Genomic DNA, 18,408 nt, shown 5'->3' with positions numbered 1-18,408 from the left:
GGCCCCACTATCAGTATTCGGTCAGTATTTTTTCTCAGGAGTGGGAGCCAAAACCCGGTCAGGAACAATCAGAGAAAAAGTATAATAGAAACAAGTCACCAATTCTGCATTTATCACCCACTCCTGGGAAAAAATATTGACCGAATACTGATAGTGGGGCCGTGGTCTAAGTGCTGCAGGGATAGAACAATTCATGTGGTCATAACATTCACTCTATAATGTGAATACTGCCTACAGACATAATGAGTCGAAAGATATAATAGGCATAACCATGGTGCGCTTCATGAAAAGCTCAGATTACACAACTGAAAGTCTGATATTTACCTGTCACTTCTTGGATGACATCACACCCCTAGGTCCTCTCTTTGATGATATCATTCCTTGGATACATCACACCTGCAGGTCTTCCATGATGATGCCATTCCTTGGATGACTTCACACCTGTATGTACTCTTTTGATGACATCATTTCAAGGATGACATCACACCTATAGGTCCTCCTTGATGACGTCATTCCTCGGATGACATCACACCTGTAGGTCCTCCTTGATGACGTCATTTCTTGGATGACATCACACCTGTAGGTCCTCCTTGATGACGTCATTCCTTGAATGACATCACACCTGTAGGTCCTCCTTGATGACGTCATTTCTTGGATGACATCACACCTGTAGGTCCTCCTTGATGACGTCATTCCTTGGATGACATCACACCTGTAGGTCCTCCTTGATGACGTCATTCCTTGGATGACATCACACCTGTAGGTCCTCCTTGATGACGTCATTCCTTGGATGACATCACACCTGTAGGTCCTACTTGATGACGCCATTCCTCGGATGACATCACACCTGTAGGTCCTCCTTGATGATGTCATTTTTTGGATGACATCACACCTGTAGGTCCTCTCCACGTGGTTGTGTGGACTCAGTGGTGAAGCAGCCGCTTGGCCCCGCCTCCTCCCCCTCCAGTCACATGAGCGGCTCCATGCAGGAGATAAAGAGCGGCTCTCCCACCATGGCGGGCTGCGCCGGGCTCTCATCAGCCCCGGCCATCGTGCTCTCGAGGCCCCGGAGACCGTGCTAGGAGCAGCTGCAGCGGGCCGTCACCATGGCGCTGCTCCATAGGTTTTTCAGCAAGCGGAGCAGCTGCAGCCCTGAGCCCAGCACAGGTACCAAGGAGGGCGCCGCGTTCAGGTGATTACCCGGTGCACGGGGCTGTAACTTTGGGGGCGTCCTGCACGGCAGACGTGGGCTCCATGGCTGGGCTCGGGTTGGGGATGTTGCCCCAGGTGTCGCCATTATTTCAGGACTACCTGGTCACTGCTCGCAGATGTCACGATTTTTCGTTGTGGTCGCGTGATGGTGCCCAAAAAAAATCACTTTTTCTGTTGCAATTTGCAGACAGATTGGATAGACGTCCTGATCACATGGTAACTATTAGCATAACCCTACATGGCCTGGCCAGTGATGGTGGCTACTAGTGATGGTCTTCTAGGGGCACAGGTGGCATCTCTGTGGTGCTGAGGTGGGCAGTGCCATGCTAGTGTCCCCACTCATGTTAGGCTTGGCAATGCTCTCCACCCCCCCACTCCTATAATTTACTCCTTGATGGGCAATGTATTAGAGATGGTGGGCATGGTGCTGTACCCGTGTGGCTACATGATGGTCCTAATGGTGGCTCATCTACCCTAACAGTAAGGGCATAACTGTGCCCCCGCCCCACTCAGGATTGAAGTGTCTGCTTTGAGAAATTGCCCTAAAGAATCGTATTCATTTCTATGTAAACTTGTCTCGCTGTGCACACTGTCTGGCTTCTGACCACTTCAGGTTTCCAAAAATTTGCAAGGTGTTAAAGGGCACCTGTCACCAGCGAAAATGCTATTAACCTGCAGACATGGGGATAAGCTGCTGGTTAATAGCATTACTAACCTGCCTGACGTCTGCACTTAGCCAAACACTGCGGGGAGAAAATACACTTTCTTCTTCCAGGCAGCAGTTAGGTTTCAGTCACGGGGGCGGTGCTGGCACGTGTTCAGTCACCCCTCTGTGTATAGAGAGCGATGGCTGTAAGCGTGCCCCCGGCCGTGACTTACAGCTCCCTCTGCATTAGTGTCGGCTGTCAGTGTGATCACTGAAATCGTGATGCTGCCGACGGGGAATAAAGTTAATTTTCTCCCTGCAGTGTTCAACTAATTGCAGCCGCCGGGCAGGTTAACTCTATTAATCTGCAGATTAAAAAAATATCTGAAGGTTAATAGCGTTTTTGCTGGCAGCAGGTTCCCTTTAACAGCTAGGCATTTTTTTTTTATTTTTTTTTTGGAAACCTGAAGTGTTCAGAAGACTGACCATGTACATAGGGAGTCTATGCTATTAACCTGCAGATTAACCCTATATCTGGTTAATAACATTTTTGCGAGTGACCGGTTTCTTTTAAGTGACCTGACTTTTTTCTTCAGGGCCTATGTTCTGAAGACTATCCTTAATTTACTATTCAAGTCAATGGGCAGCACGGTGTCTCTGTGTTTAGCACTGTTGCATTGCAGCACTGGGGTCCTGGGTTCAAATCCCATCAAGTGCAACATCTGCCAGGAGTTTGTTTTCCCTGTGTTTGCGTGGGTTTCCTCCGGGTTCTCTGGTTCAGGGCTGTGGAGGTGGAATCTGAGTCGGTATAAAATGGACCAACTCCTAAAACATATAATTAATTGGGTACAGTAGTTCAATGCAGTTTGTGGGGAATATTTTTTTTTTTCACAAGAATTTGGGAAAGTTATGAAATGTCCTATTCCTGATCTAAGGATCTAGGCTTTTTAGCTGAGATGAATCTGTGCTACAGTAAATTTATCACTTAACCACTTTACAGCCTGGGACGTATTGGTACGCACCAGGCTGTCACCCCCTGTTAAGCGCAGGCTCCGGCGGTGAGCCCACACTGAACCGGGCACATGTCGGCTGATTCTTACAGCTGACATGTGCCCACAACAGCCGCGGGTGGAATCGCGATCCACCCGCGGCTGTTAACTAGTTAAATGCCATCTCTGACAGTGGCATTTAACATCGCTGTGCCGGAAGCGCTTCACTTACCCCGCCCATCGGTGACCCCGTCACGTGATCGTGGGTCACTGATGGGTGGGCATGACAACCCTGGCTCTGCAGCAGACCTCAGTGGTTGTCATGTGTTGATCGCTATGAGTGCCACCTAGTGGTCGGCGCTCATAGCACAAAAGCATTTCTGCTACATAGAGGTGATCTGCTCATCACCTCTATGTAGCAGAGGCGATCAGACAAGTGCTGCTTCTAGTCTCCTATGGAGACTATAGAAGCATGCAAAAAGTGAAAAAAAAAAAAGTTTTTAAAAAATATAATAGTTTAAATCACCCCCCTTTCTCCCCATTCAAAATAAAATAATAAAAAAAACCACATATTTGGTATCGCCGTGTTCAGAAAAGTCCGATCTATCAATATAAAAAAATAATTAATCCGATCGAGAAAAAAATTCTAAACACCAGAATTACGTTTATTGGTCATCGCAACATTGCAATAAAATGCAATAATGGGCGATCAAAACATCAGATCTACCCCAAAATGGTATCAATAAAAACTTCAGCTTGGCGAGCAAAAAATAAGCCCTCACCCGGCCCCAGATCCCAAAAAATAGAGACACTACGGGTCTTGAAAAAATTGCGTTTTTTTTTTAGCAAACTTTTTGGAATTTTTTTTCACCACTTGAATAAAAAAATAACCTGTACATGTTTGGTATCTACAAACTTGTAATGACCTGGAGAATAAGAAGGGCAGGTCAGTTTTAGCATTCAGTGAACGTGGTAAAAAAAAAAAAAAATCTGTGGTATTGCACTTTTTTTGCAATTTCACCGCACTTGGAATTTTTTTTTCCTGTTTTCCCGTACACGATATGGTAAAACCGGTAATGTCGTTCAAAAGTACAACTCGACCAGCAAAAAATAAGCCCTCACTCGGCCATATTGACCACAAAATAAAAATGCTATGGCTCTGGGAACAAGGGGAGCAAAAAACAAAAATGCAAAAAAAAAAAACGGAAAATACAAGGGTCCTTAAGGGGTTAAACATGAGCCATGTATGTTGGAGTCGGTGTGATGGAAATTGAGGAGTCGCAGGTTTGGCTTACCGACTCCACAGCCTTTCTCTGGTTTCCTCCCACACTCCAAAAACATAGGGAATGTAGATTGAGCCCCAATGGGGACAGTGCCAATAATGTCTGTAAAGCGCTGTGAAATTAATGTCACTATATAAGTGAGCAAAATGATTAAATGGGAAGGTAAAAAAAATCTAGATAAAGCTGATTTGGCGCATTTTGTTTCTGCTCTAACGAAAAAAAACAAAAACTTGCCGGGGCTGTGTAGTTCTACTCTGCACCTGATCATGTCTGTTGTTGTTGCTGAAGAGATTGACAAGGGTGCCTAATGTCACCCCACCCCTCCGATCAGTTATTGATGCCCTATCCTAAAGATCGGGCCATCAATAGAAAGTCCTGGATAACCCCTTTAAAAAAGCTTTGTGTACATGCCTTTAAAGTCCTAAAGTTACTGACTTCAGACCCCTGATCCATAGCTCAACAATTGGTTTGGGAGCTTTTCACTGATCTGCTTATACAGATGGGATAGAACAAGTTATATGGATCAGATTTTTTTTTTTTTTTGCAAAAAAATCTCCCTCCAATTCGGGTCTCTTGCCTGACCTGGGCACAGTTTGTGCAGGATTGGTGATCTAATAGCACAAGACCCAAGCCTGCCACTCCGTGTTTTGTTTTTTTTCTTAATTTGTGCTGCGCTAGTGTAAAGCTGCGTTCTTCCCTGTCCGATGGGTGGGGATTATAAATAGAGGGTCACTTTAACCTATCCCTTCTCTGGTCATATAGTATTATATGTACTGTGCTGCATTAAAGGTTTATTCACTCTGATCAGCTGTTTGAGGAGACTGGCACTTCTGCAGAACAATCCTGAATGGCTTCTTAAAAAATAAATAAATAAATAAGTAAAAAATTATGATGCTGTGTACATGAGCACTCAGACTTGTGTATAGTCGATTGGTGCTTGTGAATGGTGCACTGATGGACCAAAGTCATCCTAAATGTATCATTAGTGTACTTTTGGTGCAGATTTTTGCAAAATAAAGTTCATGGTCTGTTTTTGAATCAGGACCCACCTTGAACTGCTCGCTGCGCTGGCTTTGAATTGCAAGAAGGATTTTGTGGTTGTACAACCCCTTTAAAATGATTGGATGTTACCATGGTAACAGATGACACCATGGCTTTGCAGCAGAGCAGAAAGAAGCAGTAGTCTAAAGCTTTCTAACTTCTGAGAAGAACCTGGTGGCTGGAGCAGACCGACGCAGCATCTCTTCTCTGGTTGTGGAACAAGAATTGTATAATTGGTGACTGCCAGGTCTGTTACTGTATAGAAAAGCTGCGGTAGAAACTGTCCATGCGGCATTAAAATCTACAGCAGGTCCAATCGGGCTGCCGGTCTCGTGCATTGCTAAACAAATGATGAAATGCGGCACAAATCGGCAGCACTAGGCTAAGTCCTGGTCGCCTTTCTTAATTTATATTGATAACATTGACTCAGGAGTGCTCTGGATATGGATACCACACTAACCCTCTTAATTCTTCATACAGGTTAAATGAGTTTAGACATTAGCTAATGGTAGTGGATAACCACAAAAAAGTGGGACTTGGGGCTATGTTACCTAGTCACTCCTCAATTCAAATAAACTTCATGCCTTGGTCCCAAATATTTTGGCAATCGGCTGTTCTTTCAGTACCACCGCCAAGGAATGTATAACTGCTGGGTCAAATGCTCTTTAGGGATGAAATATAAAGTGAAACTTAAGAAAAAAAATCCTGATCTCCCTCTTTCTAAAAATAAAACCATTCAGTATTACTATGTCTGCTAAAGTCCAGTCTGTTTTTTTTTTTTTTTTTTAAATAATGTTTTTTTATAAGACAATAACACTGGCATAATGCTTTAAAGGCACTTCAGGAATTTCTGGCAAATATTATTGCCACATGTAGTACCAAACCAATCTCCTGTATTCTTCATGTGTCTAGCCTATGTGATCGGGTGGCAAGATGGAAGCCTGTTCTTACAATGAGAAACATCCAAACCCTGCTATGTTTTGCCAAAACCTAAAACAGGTCTACCAAAATCATGTCCAACAGCATGTTCTGGTAAACATTTAACGTTTTGGCAATAAAGCCAAGTGTTTTTGCGCAAAGCCAACACTGCATCATCTAAATAACAACACACCCACAGTGATGTATGGTGGAGGCAGTATTGGGCTGTTTTCCAGCAGCTATAATTTGGCCTCTTTAGTAAAGGTGGAGGGAATTATGACCATTCCAAATATCAGTCAATTTTGTAACTACCTATGGGCCTCTGCTGAAGAGGAATCTCGCCTTTCAGCATAACGATCCTTCAAATCAAAAGAATGGCTTCACCAGGAGATCAGTTTTTTTTTCTAATGGTCCAGACCTGAATCCAGTAGATAATCATTGGGTTGACCTGAAGATGGCTGTACATTGAAGATGCCCTCAATCTGTCAGATTTTGAGTGCAAGTAAGAGTGGGGAAAGATTGCCAATTTTAGATGTGGCATGATAAACTCCTAGCCAAAAAAGACTAAATGCTGTCATAAGTACAAAGGGTACCATATGCATATTTATGCAACAACATCATTTTAGTTGTTAGAAATCTATCTGGGTGGAGAAGGGGAAAATTGATTATTTGTTCAAATGGTGTGTGTGTGTGTGTGTGTGTGTGTGTGTGTGTGTGTGTGTGTGTGTGTGTGTTAATACCAGATGCCACACTTTTAGGAATATTGGAAGAGCCATAACTTGACAGTGCAAGCCCCTAGGCCAGACCTATTAGGAAGATGGTTAAGTGCTTGTGTGCTCAGTAAAAACAAGCATTTCCTGCCATAGCTGTTTTCCACAGACAAAATCTAGTGATCTGATGTTGGGGTGCAATATACTTGGACACCTTTTTACGTGATCTGAAACAGTTGGCCAAGTGCGGTTTGCCAATGCTGTATTTGTAACGGCTTATGTTTGGGATAGAAGAGCTTTATCTGTTATGTATGTTCATGATGTAAAATGATTCCTTACATGGTGCTTGCAGAGAGTAAAGTCTTAATGTCAGAAATGCCAATATTGCCTTATGGACCCACAAAGATGCTGAAAACTCACATCAGTAAATATTAGCACAAATATCGCACAACAATATTCCTACTTGGGTTCTAGGGGACGCTCAGCAAAGAAAGCACGTTGACCAGCGTACAAAAGATATTATTTTATTTCAATCAAATATGCAATATAAAATTGATAAAACAAACATTAGCAATCATCACAACAGACCCATACATCCATTAAAGGGAACCTGTCACGTCCTAGCTGCCCTCTAGACTGCCCCATAGCGTTGTTAGTGATGCAATGTGCATCACTAACTAGCTTTTTTTTTTTTCATGAAAATCGGTGCAGCTATAATGATTTTCTAAAGTTTAATATACTTGGATCCTACCTGCTCATTCAGTCATAGGGGTGCGCTTGTCATATTCAGTCACGGGCGGGCGCAGCATTCACGCACTGCTGGCCTGCTCCCGGCAAGCGCTGATATTGTGGGGCGCAGGCGCACTTGTACATGTTCGGCCGCCTGTGCAGTGAGGCTGTGTGATTACCATAGCGCGTCATAGCGCATGCGCAGTGAAGCTGTGTAGTTCGTAGCTGCACTGTGCATGCGCTATGACTCTCTATTGCATGCGCAGTGAGGCAGTGTGATTACCAGCTTCACTGCGCATGCGCTATGACACGCTATATTCCCCACACATGCGCAGTGCAGGCGGCCGGACATATAAAAGTGCGCCTGCGCCCCACAATATCAGCGCTTGGCGGGAGCAGGTTTCAAATACATGGGCTGCGCCAGCCGTGAGTGACTGCTGCTCCCGCCCTTGACTGAATGACAAGCACACACCTATGACTGAATGAGCAGGTAGGATCTAAGTATATTAAATGTTATAAAATCATTATAGCCGCACCAATTTTCATGAAAACAGCTTGTTAGTGATGTAGCAGAAATGCACACAAACGCTACATAATGATCAATAAAGTTTTTTTAAAAAAAACTATTCTCTAATTTTAACATGAAGACATGAAAAAACGCATGCATAAAAACCGCAAGTAACCTAATTTGTATATTGGGTGCAGAAATGGTGCAGAAATTCTGCAGCGGCAAATCCGCACCATGTGCACATACCCTCATGGCTAACAGACAAGAGACCAGGAATGTGGTAGAGATAAGAATTAGGAGAAAGGTAAATATCTGTGTCTCCTATCTGCTTATTTAAAACTTAAGAGGGGAGGTTTGCATGAAGTGCGTCGATCTAATAGATAGGAAAGTCATATTTTTGTAAACTTGATGAGGTGGCAAACGCAAAACATGGTTTCATGTCGCTGGGCAATGGCCAGGAGCCCTGAAATTGAATAACAGCCTGATGGACTAGGCTACACCTGTCCTCTCTGGTCCCTATGTAAAGATACAATTATGATAAAAAATTACAGTAATATTTAGCGCCTGCGACCCTCAGGAGAAAAAATATTGTGAATGTAGGGAATCTCATAACTTTAAAAAAAAATGAAGCCATGACCAGCCCTGTTAGGAGTCATCAAGGGGAGGTGTGTGGGTGTAACTTTAGAGCTAATAAAAGGCAAATGCCAAGTTTTGCACCTAGTCAGTACTTGGAGGCACAATTCACTGTAGGTTCTTTCAGTTTCCATGCGGGGCCTCCCTCTACTAAGCTCAGAGCCATTGCTGTGACATCAGGTTTAGTAAGTTTCTTTTGTTAATCCTCATTTTATTTAATTGTTTATGCAGTATTTTTGTCCCCCTTTGTGAAATAGTGTGCATGTATGTGCAATATCTATTGATCTAATTACCGGCCTAGTAACAGCCGCAGCCTCCTCTATTAATTGTCCTGACGGTAGGGGCAGCAGAGGGCTGTTCCTTACAAGGTTAATGGTGTGGTGTTCAGCCTGACTCTCCCCCGGCTGTTATCTTTTTCACTGGACCATAGTTGTCTGCACAACTTTAACCCCTTACCATCCACCCTAACGGCGGTCATCTAGGGTACTTATTCCACAGCGCTGTTAAAATGAGTAGCTGGGGAATAAGTGAATGGCGCAGCACGGCAGCGATTCCTGCACGTGACAGCTGACGCCCTGCGGTATCGGCCTTGGCCGGTCTCTGTGCCGATCGGGGTCGATTAACCCCTTAAATACTGCCGTCAATCGTGACACTGGTATTTGCCCACCCACCCCTTAGTAATCATCGGACACCCGCAATGAGAATCAAGGGTCCTGCTTGTTACCATGGTACCCTGAGATCATGTGATTATCCCAGGGTACGGTGGCCTGTGAGCCAGCATTAAGCTGGATCTCACAGGCACAGTAGTAAGTGACTCACTGACAGGTTTCATACACTGCAGTACAGGAGTGTAGGAGATCAGCAATAAGTGAAAAGCACACATGTCCCACAGTGGGACTTGGTGAAAAAGTAAAAATAATACAGTGCACACATCGCTAAAATCCGTTTTGCTGCTCAAAACGCAGCATTTGTGATAAAACAAATGAAAAAAACATACACAATGGTATCCCCACGTCCAGAACCACCCGCTCTATAAAACTGTTGCGTTTAGTCCATTTAGCGAATGCCGTAAAAACTAAATAAAAGTAAATTGTACAAATTAAATTAAAACTCCAAATCATTCGGCAAAAAAAAGTTAGATTTCAGAATATGGCGACGAAAATAACTACTTTTTGATAAGTGTGGTTTTTTTTTTTTTAAAAGATCTAAATCTGGTAAAGCACCAACCCAAAGAAAAAATCCACCTTATCACTTTCACTGCACGATGAACAGCGAAAAAATAACTATTCTGGTACTGCTATCTATTTCTTCATTCTGCCTCCAAAAAAAATCGGAAAAAGGCTCAGCTCACGTTTTATCTTGCACTCTGCTGAGCGCTTATGTTGGCGTTTCCGTGTAAAGTCACCAAAACTACAAATCAGACAAACCCAGATGGAGTCACTCGCTTATGAGGCTGATGGAGTCTCTTTGGACTGGTCTCTGTTCCGGCGCTGTCCCATCATTTTAGGCATCTTTAGCGCACAAATGTGAATGACCACAGATCTGTGTGCGCCTAAAAAGATGGAGACCACTGGAGCAGACTTCAAACGGACTCCAAAGTGTCTCAATCTGTCTTTGTGGTGGGCAGTTCCTTTGGGTGTTTCGTCTGAATCTCCTTTTTGTGCGATTTACACGGAAACCCCGTCGTAAGTGCTCAGCTTAGACTGGCGATCCAGTCTTATTCTGGAAGCAATCGAAAATTATGTACTCCAAAATGTTACCAATAAACCCCTAATTTATCCCACACAAAACCAGCCCCCTCTCAGGTTTGTCACTGGGACTATAGGGGGTCCCACTTTACTGGTAGAGCAAAGACTCTGGAAAAGCAACATCGCTCCCACCCCCTCAAATAAAATCCAGTGAATTCTGTGCTCCCAAATCCAAATGCCCCCTCATTCTAATCCCCACTGTAGCTAAATCACAGTAAGCAGCCACATGTTTGGCGTTATTGTAGCGGGGAGAGCACTTAATTTATGGGGTATGTCACTAGGAGAAATGTATGGGGGCACTACACTTCATGGGTGCACAATATATGGGAACTAAACTGGTAAATTTGGAATTCTCCAGCATAAAGCCTGGCGTGGATGTTGCTTAATTCCTCTACTGCTGCAGTGACTATTCATCGAGATGTGTCATTTCTACAATGGAGTCACTTTTGGGGTTTTTCTGCTGTTCTGGCTCCTTAGGGGCTCTGCAATTGTCGCCCACAAACAATTCTACCAAAATCTATTCTCCAAAAGCCAAATGGTGCTCCTTCCTTTTCAGCTCTGATCTGTGGCCTAATAGTAATTTCTGATGACATATGGTGCATCATCACGTTCAGAAGAAATTGCATAACAAATTATGGGGTCCATTTTCTTATATTATCAATTGCAAAAATTAAAGATTTGGGCTAAAACTACACTTTCGTGAAAAAAAAATTAAAATTATCAGCATGACTACCTAATGTTATCAAAATCTGTGTAGTACCTGTGGGTTCAAAATGCTCACTATATACCCCTGGATAAAATCCTTGAGGGATGTATTTTCCAAAAGAGGGTAACTTGTCAGTTTTCTACTGTTTAGGCACATCAGGGGCTCTCCAAACGCGACATCACACCCACAGACCATTCCATCAAAGTCTGCGTTCCAAATGTCACTCCTTCCTTTCCAAGCCCTGCCGTGCGCCCAAACAATAGTTTTCCCCTACATATAGGGTGTCTGTACTCTGGAGCAATTGCACAACAAATTTTGGGGTTCATTTTCTCTCGTTACCATTGTGAAAATAAAAATAATTGGGTCTGAAGTAAACACTTTGTGAAAAAAAATTAAAGCTCATCTTAAGTAAACTACATACTGTCAGGTGGGCGCCGTTACACTGAGTAAAATGATACCTTTCTTGATGACATTCGTCCAGTGTTTCTTTTATAATTCTTATTTTTATGTTGCCATAATGATATGCATGTGCTCTGGAGCGGGACTTTAGGGAGGGGCTGTAACTGGTGCGCTCATTAGGTATTCCTATCTCTGGCCTCTGACAGGTCACTGTGGTTTCAATGACCTGCTTACTCTTTTAAATACTGCCTTAGTAATTTCTGTGATGACGTCAAATGTACATTCCCCAAAATGGCCTCTTCTGCCTGAGCATGCATAGTAGCACCTTTCGGTTGCCGAAAGATGCTACTGCACAGACGCGGGTGCCATATTGGTTAAGGAAAAATTTGGGTGCAGCAATATGGCACCACGCATGCACAGTAGCATCTCTCTGCAACTGAGAAATGCTATTGCGCAAGTGCCGGCGGCAGGTGCCATATTACTACACCAAAAATTATTTTCCTCTAGCAAAAATGGCGCCCGCACAGTAGCATTGGCAAGCGATAGATGCTACTGCGCGGCCACCATGTTGCTTAAGACATGATGATAAAAGAAGCACTGGACGAATTTCATCAACAAAGTTATCATTTTATGCAGTGTAATGTCGCACACCTGACAGTGTATGTAGTTTACTAAGCACAATCCTGCTGACAGGTGTGCTTTAATTGTTCACTTTTTTTTTTTTTCCTTCCATGGTGCTTCAGTTCCTGTGAAGCACATGAAGGGTTAATAAACTTCTTGAATGTGGTTTTGAGCACCTGGAGTTTATAGAATGGTGTCACTTTTGGGTATTTTCCATCATGTAGATCCCTCAGTCACTTAAAATGTGATGTGGTCTCTAAATAAATGGTTTTGTAAATTTTGTTGGAAAAATGAGAAATCGCTCGTCAACTTTTTACCTTTAACTTCTGAACTTTTGGTTCCAAAATTGTTCTAATGTAAAGTAGACATGTGGGAAATGTTGTTTATTAACTGTTGTGTGACAAATCTGATTTAAGGGCATGAAAATTCAAAGTTTGAAAATTGCAAAATTCTCAAAATATTTGCCAATTTTTTTTTTCCACAAGTAAAAGCAAGTCATATCGAATAAATTTTACCACTAACATGAAGTTCAACATGTCACGAAAAACAATTTCAGAATCACTGGGATCCATTGAAGTGTTCCAGAGTTATTACCTCATTTTCAGAATTGTAAAATTTGGCCTGGTCATTAAGAACATAATTGGCTCCATCCCTAAGGGGTTAACGAATTGCTGCTGGATCCGTTCTACCTGATTACTGGACATGTGATTGTAGCCTAAAATGCAGCAAACATTGATATGGAGCATCTTGATTGCCACGTCCAAGGCCCTTTTGGAAATAGACCCAAGACCTATTAATTAGGGAACTGTTGGTTACAGTAAACTGTTACAAACTAATATATTTCTGTATTTTATATCATTTTGTACTATATGTATATCTTGCATCCCTTGTCTGTTTAGTATCCTGATTTCATGCCTCTATTTCCATAGTCGGCAGCATGACTTGAAAGGTGTAATTGGACGGAAACATTTTGTTTTTTATTTCAGAAACTAAGACTAATTTTTTGAGTTCTTTACTTTTTTTTTTTTTTTTTTTTTCCCTCACCCGTGACAGCACACCTTGAGAGAGGGATCTGCCCCATCAAGGACAGGAAACCATCTGAAATAAAAGGGTGGTACCTCTCCCTCGCTTCAGTTGGTTTCCTGTCCTTGATGGGAACCTGTCTGGAAAGACAGCCTCCGAATCCGGTACCCGTTTGTGACTTCAGGGGTGAGTGATCTTCGTGACTGTCACCTTTTAGTAATGGGAAGTCTCTTATGTGCTTCCTTCTGTAGGAGCCTAAGAAGAGTAGCACCAAGCAAAAGCACAGGATTTGTGTTCTATACCAAATTTCCCTTCCCATAGATTGGCAAAAACAGCTTTGCTCAAACTGCATTAATAGAACCATAGCAGAAAGTTCTCTGGATTTTGCATACAATCTAAAATCCATAGTCCATGCAGAGGTTCAAGGGTCCCTGAAGGGGTTACTTAGAGGGAAGGAAAAATCCCATAAGGATTTCTCCTCCAACTCTGATTCCTCCCAGTCTGAGGATCTATGGCTGAGTGATTCATTATCCTCATCCTCATCGGATAATGGTAGACCCTGCTTCCCAATTGAGGGTGCAGACAAACTGGTCAGATCAACCATGGGTCTGAGGGAGGAGAAAGCAACCAGATCCCGGGAAGACATTATGTTTGCGGGCCTTAGAGAAAAAGACGCTCCTTTCCTATAAGCCCTAAAATTCAAGGCCTCATTGACAGAGAATGGAGGAAACCAGAAAGATCAGGGGCCTTGCCCTCCTTCTCTAAGAGAAGGTACCCCTTTGAGGAGAAGGACTCTGAGCCTTGGGATAAAATCCCCAAAGTTGACGGGGCAGTGGCCAGATCATCTTAAAAATCATCCCTACCCTTGAAGGATTCAGGCTTCCTAAAAGATGCCCTTGATAAAAAGGCTGACTCTTTTCTACGTCGCACTTGGGAGGCTGCAGCTGGAGGCCTGAAGCCTGTGGCATCAGGCAACTGTGTTGCAAGATCTCTCATGGTGTGGCTCCAACAATTAGAAGACCAGCTTAGGGATAAAAAGATCCCTAGGGATAAAAAGATCCCTAGGGATAAAAAGATCCCTAGGGATAAAATCCTTTCTAATCTGCCCCTATTGCAGGCAGCGTCGGCCTTCCTGGCAGACTCTTCAGCGGACTCTGTTAGACTCTCGGCTAGATCAGCAAATTTATCTAATGCTGCCAGACGGGCCTTGTGGCTCAAGGGTTACCCGGGTGACCTACAATCCAAACACAAGTTATGTTCCCTCCCTTGTGACAGCAGACTCCTGTTTGGCCAGAAGCTGGATGACCTTTTAGAGAAAGCTGACGATGGGAACAAAGGTTTCTCAGGATTTTCAGGGGACTCAAAGATTTAGTTTTCGGAGAAGGATATTTAATCGGGGTCACCCTGCAGGAGAAGATGGGAGTCCAAATCAAAGAGGGAGTCAGGCTATATGTTTGGAGGACCATCCTCCAATACAAAAAAATCTTCCCAATGACGCCAGGCTGGAGGTAGGGGGAAGACTTTCCCACTTTATTCCAGCTTGGGAAGCGGTTACATTGAACCCCTGGATTCTGAATATTGTGAGTGGTGGCCTGAAGATGCGGTTCATCCAGATTCCTCGCCGGACCTTTGATTACCCCCAAGAGGAAGGTCCAGGAAGAACAGATAGCTCTGGAGTCAGAAATATTAGCACTAGTAGAGAAGCGGGTCTTTCTTGAAGTTCTGATACCACAAAGGGGGAAGGGATTCTATTCCCCTCTGTTCTTGATTAAAAAACAAACAACAAAAAAAAAACAAATGGGTCCTTTAAGGACCATCAACCTCAAGAGTCTAAACCGGGGGTGTCTTAAAACTTAAAAGAACTTTCGACAGTGGAGAAATCCCTGATGGGCTTCCTTCCTCACATTCAGGGTCACAATGTCCAGGTTAGGTCCGACAACCGGACAGCAGTAGCCTGTGTAAATCGCCAGGGGGAAACAAGGTCACACTCCCTGATGACACTGGCAGACAGAATCCTACATCTGGCAGAGCAACATCTCACATCCCTCAGTGCCCTACACATAAGGGAGGGTGGAAAACTATTTTCTCAGCCGCCACACCCTAAAACAGGGGTAGTGGAGCCTAAACCCGTTGGTTTTCCGACAGATTGTCCAGTTATGGGGGCAACCAGACATAGATCTGTTCGCCACAAGAGCAAACAGGAAGGTAGACAGATTCTGTTCCTTGAAACCAGCAGAAAATCCCCATGCTGTAGATGCCCTCCAGATTCCTTGGAAGTTCAGGAAGGCTTATGCCTTTCCCTCTTTTAGTAATGGTTCCGGCAGTGGTGAGGAAGATTCAGGAGGACAGGGCGAGGATAATTCTTATAGCCCCTTTTTGGCCAAAGAGACCCTAGTTCTCCCTGCTTCGACTTAATGCCGGTTTCAGATCCCTGGGGTCTACCAGACAGGCCGGACCTTCTCATCCAGGGACCGGTATTCCACACCCAAACCAGAGGATTCCATCTTGCGGCATGGAATTTGAGAGGTCACTACTAAGTAACAAGCAGGTTTTCACCAGGTTTAGTCTCTACCCCTACTGGGTAGTAGGAAACCAATAACAACTAAAATTTATAGCAGAGTCTGGGGGAAGTTCCTAGATTTTATAGATGCCCTGTTATCAGAGAAGCCTCTAATCAAGGGAATCCTGGAGTTTCTGCAAAAGGGGCGTGACCTGGGTCTAGCCACGGGGACTCTTAAAGTTCAGGTGTCTGCCTTGGGGGCGCTCTGTAATTGTAACTTGGCAGGGAACAGGTGGGTCTCTAGATTTATTAAGTCCTGTGCCAGAGCCAGACTGGTTCGGTTCCTTCCTGGGACCTGAATCTGGTCTTGAACGCACTTACCAGTGACCCGTTTGAGCCCCTACAGGACGTCTCTCCAAAGATACTCGCCCTTAAAACCATCCTCTTAGTGGCCTTAACATCAGCCTGTAGGGTGGGTGACCTGCAGGCCCTTTCTGTTGATCCTCTGTACACGCAAATTCATGATGATGGGGTCACCTTGCTTCCAGATCCAGCATATCTTCCCAAAGTGGTGTCTAGATTCCACTGTAACCAGGAGATTGTATTACCCTCATTTTGCAGCATGTAAGTTAGATTTCATAACCTAGACTTTAGGGAGATCCCTGCTACAGTACATTAACATGACTAGTGAATGGACGAAGGACCATTCCCTTGTTCCTGGCCTTTCAGGGGAGTAGGAAAGGTCACGTGGTGTCCAAGGGTACAATTTCCAGGGGGCTTGAAGGCCATTTGTCTAGCCTATAGATGCACAGGAGTTCCGGCCCCGGACAATGTCAAGGCTCATTCTACCAGAGCCATAGCAGCCTCCTGGGAGGAGAGGCAGACGTCTCAATCGATCAGATGTGTAGAGCTGTTACTTGGTCTACACCATCCACCTTATATAAGCACTATCTGTTGGATCTGTCCTCCTCTGACCTTACCTTCTGGGAGAAGGGTACTTCAGGTGGTGGTCCCTCCCTAGGGTGCTGATAATTCTCCAAAATTCTCTCAAGGTGTGCGGTCATGGGTGAGGGGAAAACACCAAGGTTACTTACCGGTACTGCTTTTTCCTGAGCCCATGACAGCACCTGTAGTTTTTACCCCCCTGTTATCTGTTTCTCACACCCTGGTGTGCACTTTTTGGGTGTTACTTTCACAAGGCACTGTACATATTTGGCCCCCTTGAACTTTTCTACCTTTTGCCACATTTCTGGCTTCAAACATAGAGAGAAAATTCTAATTTTTTTTGGGAAGAATCAACAACAAGTGGGACACAATCGTGAAGTGGAACGAAATGTATTAGATATTTTAAACTTTTTTTAACAAATTAAAACTGAAAAGTGGGGCGTGCAAGATTATTCGGCCCCTTTACTTTCAGTGCAGCAAACTCACTCCAGAAGTTCAATGAGGATCTCTGAATGATCCAATGTTGTCCTAAATGACTGGTAATGATAAATAGAATCCACCTGTGTGTAACAAAGTCTCCGTATAAATGCACCTGCTCTGTGATAGTCTCAGGGTTCTGTTTCAAGTGTAGAGCATCATGAAGACCAAGGAACACACCAGGCAGGTCCACGATACTGTTGTAGCGAAGTTTAAAGCCGGATTTGGATACAAAAAGATTTCCCAAGTTTTAAACATCTCAATGAGCACTGTGCAAGCGATCATATTGAAATGGAAGGAGTATCAGACCACTGCATCTACCAAGACCCGGCCGTCCCTCTAAACTTTCATCTCGAACTAGGAGAAGACTGATCAGAGATGCAGCCAAAAGGCCCATGATCACTCTGGATGCAGAGATCTACAGCTGAGGTGGGAGAGTCTAGCCATACGACAATAGTCGTATACTGCACAAATCTGACCTTTTTATGGAAGAGTGGCAAGAAGAAAGCCATTTCTCAAAGATATCCATAAAAAAGTCTCGTTTGAAGTTTGCCACAAGCCACCTGGGAGACACACCAAACAATGGAATAAGGAGCTCTGGTCAGATGAAACCAAAATCGAACTTTTAGGCCACAATGCAAAACAATGTTTGGTGTAAAAGCAGCACAGCTCATCACCCTCAAAACACCATCCCCCACTGTCAAACATGGTGGTGGCAGCATCATGGTTTGGGCCTGCTTTTCTTCAGCAGGGACAGGGAAGATGGTTAAAATTGATGGGAAGATGGACTGAGCCAAATACAGGACCATTCTGGAAGAAAGCCTGTTGGAGTCTGCAAAAGACCTGAGACTGGGACGGAGATTTATCTTCCAACAAGACAATGATCCCAAACATAAAGCAAAATCTTCAATGGAATGGTTCAAAAATAAACGTATCCTGGTATTAGAATGGCCAAGTCAAAATCCAGACCTGAATCCAATCGAGAATCTGTGGAAAGAGCTGAAAACTGCTGTTCACAAACGCCCTCCATCCAACCTCACTGAGCTCGAGCTGTTTTGCAAGGAAGAATGGGCAAGAATTTCAGCCTCTCGATGTGCAAAACTGATAGACATACCCCAAGCGACTTGCAGCTGTAATCGCTACAAAGTATTAACTCAAGGGGGCTGAATAATATTGCACGCCCCACTTTTCAGTTTTTAATTCTTTAAAAAAGCTTAAAATATTCAATAAATTTCATTCCACTTCACGATTGTGTCCCACTTGTTGATTCTTCCCCCAAAAATTAGAATTTTATATCTTTGTTTGAAGCCAGAAATGTGG

The 18,408-nt window shown here is 43.8% G+C and overlaps 1 protein-coding gene across 1 annotated transcript in view; it reads left to right on the top strand.

Moving 5' to 3' along the window:
* The first annotated feature begins 935 nt into the window (after positions 1-935).
* The window catches only part of FNIP2 (folliculin interacting protein 2), a 61,791-nt gene continuing 44,318 nt past the window's right edge, over positions 936-18,408 (top strand). Inside the window, exon 1 of the mRNA XM_073644698.1 lies at positions 936-1,192. Within this exon, the coding sequence (XP_073500799.1) occupies positions 1,107-1,192 (86 nt within the window). The 5' untranslated portion in view covers positions 936-1,106. The remainder of the gene's footprint in view (positions 1,193-18,408) is intronic.

This window comes from Phyllobates terribilis, unplaced genomic scaffold (assembly GCF_046119375.1).
Source record: "Phyllobates terribilis strain yellow unplaced genomic scaffold, ASM4611937v1 Scaffold_1__5_contigs__length_1240528914, whole genome shotgun sequence".
Lineage (NCBI taxonomy): Eukaryota > Metazoa > Chordata > Amphibia > Anura > Dendrobatidae > Phyllobates > Phyllobates terribilis.
This window is presented reverse-complemented; position numbering and strand designations above follow the sequence as displayed.